General features: G+C 33.0%; 1 protein-coding gene across 1 annotated transcript; it reads left to right on the plus strand.

Moving 5' to 3' along the window:
- Positions 1 to 6,579: 6,579 nt before the first annotated feature.
- Positions 6,580 to 8,100, plus strand: LOC130899850 (uncharacterized). The gene is made up of 3 exons (XM_057810003.1): positions 6,580 to 6,731; positions 6,788 to 6,950; positions 7,008 to 8,100. The coding sequence occupies exons 1-3, from the start codon at positions 6,696 to 6,698 to the stop codon at positions 7,121 to 7,123; spliced, it is 315 nt and encodes a 104-aa protein (XP_057665986.1). The 5' UTR covers positions 6,580 to 6,695; the 3' UTR covers positions 7,124 to 8,100.
- Positions 8,101 to 8,962: the final 862 nt, after the last annotated feature.

Raw genomic sequence — 8,962 nt, forward strand, 5'->3', positions numbered from 1 at the left:
CATTCATATTCACTGTTGTGTATTATATAATTGGTAAAACTGAATAGAAAGGATTTTCTAATTAAACAGAAAAATATCACATATCATAAATAATTTCATAAAAACATATTTACGAACGCAAACCGTGAATAAACATTTTTTTTTTCTGTGCTACAAACTAAAAATTCTCTTCATTATTCATTCATGTTTTCAGGATATATACTTAAATTGTCATATTTCGAAATTTCAAATTTTCTATGGATCGTTTTTCAGTCCCATTATTTCCTTTTCATCCTCCATTGATGTGGTAGATGTGACCCACTCGCATCGCCGGGTGAAATACCACAGCATCGGATAGAGGCAACGTGAATTGGACTAAGGGTTTTCAATTTCGTCGCTGTGCCGATGCGTCCGGTTTCCAATGTGGGAAAACTTTGAAAAATAGATGGAAGTTGGTATTGCGTCCTTAGGAGTAAGTAATTGTATTGTTTTGCCAATTTTCCAAAATTGTTGGTCATATACATAGCCTCGTTTTTTGTTTCTTATTTTCTGTGCTGCGAAATACTCAAAATGTATTATTTTTAATCAAATTCATTTTAGGGCTTCGAATCTTTCCGAAATTCCCGATTCCAGAGTTTTTCAGTTCAGTCTTATTATCTCGTAAACGTAAAACTCAAAGTACCCGCTTATTTCAACATATTTAAAATTTTCATGAGACATTCGTACTGTTGATTGTTGTACAGCTTATATATATATATATATATATATATATATATATATATATATATATATATATATATATATATATATATTCAAAATTGATTGATACTACCGGGACTTCAGAACTACTTACAATTTTATTTCATAAATTTATCATATCTTCGAAATTGGTCATGATATTTTATTGCCGATATCTATTTTATATGACTTAATATTTTCTTCAGTTCCATCTCTATTTAACAACAAATGAAAAAATATCTATGAACGTCTTAGCGAACTAAATCTGATCATTTCACATTTCACTCTTCGTAAACACTTATTTTGATCGAATTTCTGTGCCTACAAGTCATCATGATATTCGTCATCAGTTTGAGGTATCGATTAGACTAAAATCATGGGGTACGTGAAATTAATATCAATACTCTATCGCTCATATATATTAACTGTCATTAATATAATACCCAGATTTCATTTTTCATTTTAACAAATACATATTTTAGTCTAATCAATACCCCAGATTGATGATGAATGTTATGATAACCGGTAGGTACTTGGGATCTAAGCATTAACTCTCTTAAATTTAGATCAATTATTCCATTTCCGGAAGAATGGGGCACATCTTAAGTTATTTCTTTATGTTCTAGATTCCAAAATTTAATCAATAAAACTTTTGAGTGAACTGAAGAATGGGTTTTTTTTCTCTTCACTTTTATCAATTGAAAATTTCCTGTTTTAATTCATATTTTGTATCGCTCCATGAAGTACGTAATTTTATTTCCTTCTGAAATTGGAACCGTTGGACTTGCTTTAGGCTCCCATCTTATTGTTGTCATTGTCCCAATATTCTCGGTAATCTACGTAGTCGATATAGTATGTAGTCGTTCTTTCACAAATATATCATTTACTCCAAAATTTCTCTATTTTATTAAACCAAAACTAATTAGTTGAGGGTCTCAAATCATCATTGACATTTAAATAAATTGTAAGGAGTCCTTTTCTTTTCAGTCTCATTTCCTGGGCGATAAACTCAAAACTTCTTCTATATTCACGTTGAACGTTTCTATCGGGAATAAGGATTGGTGATTCGTGTAGGATGATGTAACAAAAGCAATATGGGTAATTGATACTTGGTATTATGTTTTACACTTCTCTCTCATTGATCTTAGAGCCTTTTGAAAAGGCTAAAAATGAAATTCAGCGTAAAATAAAAAATAGTAGTTAATTTATATGAGCGAAAGGGATTGTTGATAGAAATTTCACGCACCCCACGACTCATTTTATAGTCTGATCAGAAGAACTCTATGGATGAGATAGTTTTGTGAGGCTTAATACCTGGGGTTTCACCGATTATACCTGCTTTTCATCCATCACCTGCACTACATCTTTCCTCTCGATCAAACATTCAGCTGAATAATTTTTCTCTTCACTTTTACCAAATCATAATTTTCTGATTAAATTCATGTTTTGTGTCCTTTAAATTATTCTTTATATCCGGTGCGATCTCATCTTCAAACTAATAAAATCCATATTTGACATTTCGATATTTTCCATCTCTCAGTTCAGTTGCATTTGCTCTGTGAAAAACCTATTAAATAATTGTAGCAAAATATTATTATTAGTGTGTTTGTCAGTTGAAACTAAGAAATATAAATAAAATTATATTATTCTATTTCCCTTCATTTCAATCCAAGAAAATTTAAATGAAGTTTTCAACATAAATGAGATTAAAGACGATATAATAAAATGATTTTGTTTTATTTGAACCTCTTCCTTTCAATTCCTATTTTAAAAATTGCTTCATAGGTGGCGGCCGCATATCTTAACTTTAAGGTAAGGGCTTGTTGCAAACTGGAGACATTTTTTTCTTAATTTGTGTTGTTACTAGCAAAGACTAGAAAGATATTTTATTTGTGTGATAAATAAAATTGAAATATATTGTTTTATTTAATTCCTTCCATTCTATTCCTATTTTATAGCTTTCGTCAACATTAAGGTAAGAACTTGATGCAACGAAATGTAGCATATGATGAACTCATCACTGATGTTAGCCTTTTCAGAAAAAAATAACTACTTTGTCTTGGTGGCACTTTTTTTTCCTCGGCGATCTGCCTAGCAAAGACTGGGAAGATATTTATTTGACTTGTGTATTAAACTTGAATTATATTGTTTTATTTATTCCCTTCCATTCAATTCCCGGCAATAGCTTTCGTTAACTTTAAGGTAAGAACTTGTTGTAGCAAATTGTAGCGAATGATTGATACATAAATTAAACGCCATTCTGTACAAAAAACAACTAAGTACTTTGAGTTGGTGACACTTTTTTTTTCTCAACGATTCGCCTCGTGTTGTAGTACTAGCAAAAAACTTGTGAAATAAAATAAAAATATATTGTTTTATTTAATTCCTTCCATTCTATTCCTATTTTTATAGCTTTCGTCAACTTTAAGGTAAGAACTTGTTGCAACAAATTGTAACTATCGACTTTGTGACTAATTTTTTTTCACATTCAAAAACTGTAAAGATATTTCACATGTATAATTTTCCTATTCCTATTTTAGATATGAGACCAATTGAGAAAAATAGCAATTAGAAAATGAACAAACAAACTTATTAAAATAGGTTTAATTTTTCTTTCAATTATCAGATTGACTTGAGAGTTGAGTGCTTTAATGTTTTTAATTTTATCTTTCCATTTAATCAGGGTTTCCTTCAATTTTCTCTGTGAAAACCAACTACTAACTACTAATTTTTAGCGTGAAGTTACTAAAGTGTTGTGTTTAATTTGAACGTAAGTGTTTACTTGAACAATTTTATGGACAAAAGATTAACTAGGAAATGGATTAAATCTTATTAGCTTTATTCGAAAAGTTATTGAATGAGTTGTATTAATTTTTATTTGTTTTAGCGTCCTGGAAGTTGTGTAATGGCTAAGGAGGCGGCAGGAGTTGAAGTGAAGTGTTGTTATACTTATGTTGTTATTTCATGATGTAATTTTTTTAGTTTTATTGTAAGAGCTAGGAAATTGACTTTAATGATTTGTAAATATGTTTATAGTTAGTTGATTAAATGTAAGCTTAGGTTAGGTCCGCTCCTGGGAGCTGTAAGACCTTGTAGTTGGTGGAGTGGCTCAGTAACTTGCTACTCTTTCGACCTCTAGGACGGGAGAGTAGAAGCGAAGCTAACAAACAGCTCACTGTTGAAATAAATTGTGATAAAAAATACGTTGAGACTTTTTAATTTATTCCCAATCTGTCAAATATTTGTTTTGGTTTTATTATTTGGTTTTTCACACAGAAAATATGGAAACTCTGAAAAATATTTTTTTAGTAGTGGGGAATTGTTGAGACTTTTCAGGAATTTGGTTGTAGAAAATAAATAAAATGGTACACGAGGTTGCGCCTCAATTGAAACTCGTAATTATTCCATCTATTAACTACACTTTATTTAACACAACATATTTTGCAATTTAATATTGAGTTGATACAAAAATTAGTTTGAATAAATAGAATGCTAGTTGGATGAATCTGAATGAAATCAGTGTGGTGTTGTTTGTACGGCGTCGTGCTTTGTGTCTTATGTTGCTTTTATTTTCCTTATTGGTTCCATATAATTCCGGTTTATTTTGAAAATTGAAAGATTTGTCAAAATTTATTTTATTGATATAGAAAGATGAATTTTGTTGACTAAATAGTTGAGATTCAAAAACATAGTTATGTGTTGTTTTTGAGAAAAAATTTGTTTTTTATTTTCTTGAATTTTTGGTCGAAAATCACCTAACCTAATTTATAAATGAACTTGTATATAATTTTTTGATATTTATATTTTTCTACGTTTAGAATATTTTCTCTAGACTTGGACATGTTGTTTTTAGTCTTGGATTGTTTTTAGCATCTCTTTAGCAAATAAAATTCTTAGATTTTCTGTAGTCTTTAGAATTTTTAGATATTCTTTAGTCGTTAGAATTTATAGATTATCTTTAGCAGTTCGTATTTTTAGATTGTCTGTAGCAGTTAGAATTCTCTTTAGAAATAAGAATTTTAGATTCTCTTTAGCAGTTTTAGATTTTATTTTAGTGTTAGAATTTAAACCCAAACTAACCAAACCTCGCCTGTTTAATAAAAATAAAAATGAGTTTTTTTCCCTCACATCTTTTAAGCAGATTCTTTTTAGAAATGAGAATTTTTGGATAAATCTTTAGCAGTTTCAGTATTTTTAAATTCCAAGAGTCTTAGATTTTAAAACCTAACCTAACCTCGCCGTTTAAACATTTTTTAATTCTTTTTAATGAAAATTTTCTCTCCCACCTTTAGAAATGAGAATTTTTGATTTTCTTTAGCAGTTCTTAGTATTTTTAGATTCTAATTTAAAAACCTAACCTCGCCGGTTTGATAAAAATAAAAAATCAACCTAATCCTAGGTTAGGTTAGGTTAGGTTCGTGGCCGGAGAGGTCGAGTCGAGGAGGCAGGAAGTGAGTCGGCCCGAATCCTCGACGCGAGTTCCCCGGGATGGGGTTTAGTCTACCCGACACGATGCGTCCTAATGGCTCATAGGGTGTCTCCGAAAGGAGTAGTCGGTCCTGAGTCGCTCAACTTTTTGTAAGAGGACCAACCTTCTCGGACAGGTGATGAATAAGGAACAAATGCGTTCCCCAATAATTGCCCGCTGACCATAAAGACATAGAGGAGTTTACCTCGAGAAAAGAATCCGTAATCCTACGTTGTGAGCTACTGTGGCTACGGGATGAATGGCTGCGCGGAGTCAGTCTTGAACGTGTGCCTGGCGACCTCCCAGAGTATCTAGCCTTAGCGGGGTAAGGGCGCACTGCTCCCCCGGACATCCACACGTCCCCACTCGTGGGATTTAATATGGAACCAAGAAATCAAATTAAACTTAAGAAGAAGGAGGAGAAGAGGAGATCGGTGGAAGAAGAAGGAGGAAGAGGAAGAAGAGAGGAGAAAATTCGAATGGGAATTAATCGAGCGACAAAGAAATAGTAAAAAAGTCAATAGGAGCTCGGAGAAAATCGTACAGTCAACAATAATAGAGGAAGAAGAGGGGGAGGAAAAATCAATAGAAGAAGAAAGTGGCGAGGGAACGCTTTTGACGAAAATAATATTCGGGGAATCGGGGAAAAAAAGGGAAAGAGAGGAAAGTAGAGTAGAGGGAGAAACAGAAACTAAAAAAGAAAAGAAAGAGAAGGAAAAAAGGACAATGGAGGGGGAGGGAGTAGATGAACAACGTATGTCTGACTATAGAAATAGGGAAAACCGTGTGTTAGAGAGAGAGCAGCGAGACAATGTGTAAGAGAGAGAGAGAGAGAGAGACTTCGTTTTTGCGCATGCGTAAAGTTATATATTCGTTGCGATGATAACAGCGGGAGCGCTGATATACCAGGTCGGTTAAAAGTCTTTGGGTTTTAAAAAATTATATATACCATTATTATTCCCCAAGCAGCACAGTGTCGTTATAATGACGTCAATTATTGGACATTATTAGTCGGCGACGTCGTAGACCAATAAGCGACGTCCATATGACGTGACATTTCAGATGTCATTTTGACGTCGTCTAGAGACGTCTTTCGTACGTTTGTTTTCGGTCGTTTTAAGTGCTTTTTAATCAACTATAAAAAAAATTAGAACGAAAGTTTATTACAAAAACTAAGCCCTATACGTGCTTTATAAAAAATTGTACATTTTAAATTGTTGTTTACCTAAAATTTGGATATAAATATAAATTCATTAATTAGCAATGAAAATACTAAACTGACGTTTTAAGTGGAAATGCAATTTGAATTTAAAGATGAAGTGAGAATGTTGTAATTAACAATTATTTAACTATTTTATTAGTAGGAAACAATTATTTTTAGCATCGATTCCTGTCGAGGCTGTCGACCAAGATTTAATTTTGGCGCGATTTTAATCGAAATGCCACGATACGATACGAGACGTGCAGGCGCATGCGTGCTGGACTGCTGGTGTGAACGCGTGTGCGCGTAATGGCGGACGGCAGCAAAAAGTTGTTTGGCGGTTTGGTGGGTGTTCTGTACCACTTAATATGTATTTTACAATTTAAATTATGTGATTCCAGTCGGCATATCTATCGACTTTTGGAGGGAGAGATTTTACTGGACATACAAACCGCATTTTAAATTTTTTGTTCATTTATTCTCTTGCAACTAATTGGAATTTTTGTGGCAAACGAGGTGAGAAAAAGGCTTTTAAAAACTTAAACGTAAAGGATGTGATTATTGGTAAGTGTTTTCACTTGTAGGTGCATACTTATTATTAATCTGAAACAACATTTTTAGGTGCTGTAAGAAAAAGCTCCCCTCTAGTCAGTCAGAAAGAAATAGAAGATACCATCAAGGTGTGGTTGAAACATGCACCAGAGAAATTGAAAAAGCAGCAGCATGGCAACCCGTAAGAAAAAAAGTGTTGTTAGTCAAAGACAACTCTACAGAAGGATGGCAGAAGCAAATTTAGCACCTGTGAGTCAGAATTGTTATAATACATCTTTAATAGTTAATAATGATTCCAATGAATCATCAAATTCCGTTTTTTTTTGCTGGTTCAATGTGTGAAAGTGAAAATGACACCTGTTCCTCAAGAGATTTAGATTTTAATGTAAACTCGCCTAATGAAAATTTGCTCTTCAATGATGCGACGTTATACAACCATTTGACTTCCTATTCCAGTAACGTGCCCCCTAACGATTTATTTTCTAATGAACCGCCGCCTAGCGATTTGCATTCGAAATTGTCAAACTGGGCAGCTTCAAGGTACGTTCGACGTACAGTAGTTACTCATCTCTTGCATTATCTCCACCATTTAAAATCGTTAGTTCAGTCTCCGAATAAACCGTTACAACAGATTAATAGACGCTTAAAAGAAATTGAAATGACAGTGTACGAAAAACATGACTCTACTTCACCTGATGATGAACACTTCTGTAAATGTGAATTGTCCCATTTCTTAGGACCAACGCCAAATTTCTCTTGCAAGCAGTATAAAAAGCTTCATTATAAAGATTTTATTTTTTCTATTGCATCATATTCAGAAGCAAATTGTTTTTGTCTTACCTTAGAAGGACTGGTTTTCAAAATAGAAAATGTAGTGGATAATAATGGAGCAGTTTTTATATTAGGTAGGAGGTTTCAGGATTACCGTTCATTTTACAAATACCCTGTCGACTCAAAAGAATTTATCCAAAATTTATCAGAGTATATCGAGTTATTGCACTGCCACAAAGTTTTTTCGAAATGTATTGTTTTTCCTTTCAAGCAGGAATGGTTGTCATTTTCATTATTGCATCATTAGTAATTCCTTATTTCAACTTTTATGTTCTATAAGTGTAATAGTATGTAGTTTTTTAAGATTTTGTAATAAACGTATTAATTTGAACGCATTTTTTTATATTTTTGATCCTACTTATACGTCATTTGTCAAAAGTAAGTACGTCATTTTGACGTCTCACCAGCCGGACTAGGTACGTCATTAGTTGACGTCTGTAGGATGTGACATTAACCCGTCATAATCACGTCATTTTAGACGTCTTTTAGACGTCCCCATTGGTCGCCAATGGCCTATAATTGACGTCATAGTAACGACACTGTGCTGCTTGGGTCGCTAATCTTGTAACATAAAAGTATAACGTATAAATAAAAAGAGATTTTTTGTCAATGTAAGGTATCACGCACGTAATCGAGACAGATTCGTTGCGATGATATACCAGGTCGGTTAAAAGTCTTTGGGTTTTTAAAAATTATATATTCCGTTATTAATGTGATTGGAAATTAGTTTTTTGAGGATAGCAGAAGAGTGAAGATCATGTTAATCATTATATCAGCTGCAGTACTATGTCCAGTACTATGCGTTGTAGATCTTCTTAGCGGAAAATTAAAAAATGCATAATTATGTTCTAAACGTCTCTAATTCGTGAATCTTGAAGTCTTTATAATGATACATTTATTCAAGGGAAACACTCGGAGCTCTGATAATGTTTCAACACAAGTTGATACAAGCGCTCAAGGTATGTCAAACTTAGAACGCGCGAGTCAAACTGAAATTAACATCCAGATTATGCAACATGAGGAATCAGTGACTCGAAATGAGATTTCTCACTGCAATCAGTGGCTCATGGATCAAGATTACGATAATGAACCTCAACTGGCAGGTTAGTGTTTACCTTTTTTTTGTATGTGCGACATTTTCTTTATTTTTTCTTTTCCCTACAGGTGCTACAAAACGAAAAATTCAGCGACGA

The sequence above is a fragment of the Diorhabda carinulata genome, chromosome 12 (assembly GCF_026250575.1).
Source record: "Diorhabda carinulata isolate Delta chromosome 12, icDioCari1.1, whole genome shotgun sequence".
Taxonomy (NCBI): Eukaryota; Metazoa; Arthropoda; class Insecta; order Coleoptera; family Chrysomelidae; genus Diorhabda; species Diorhabda carinulata.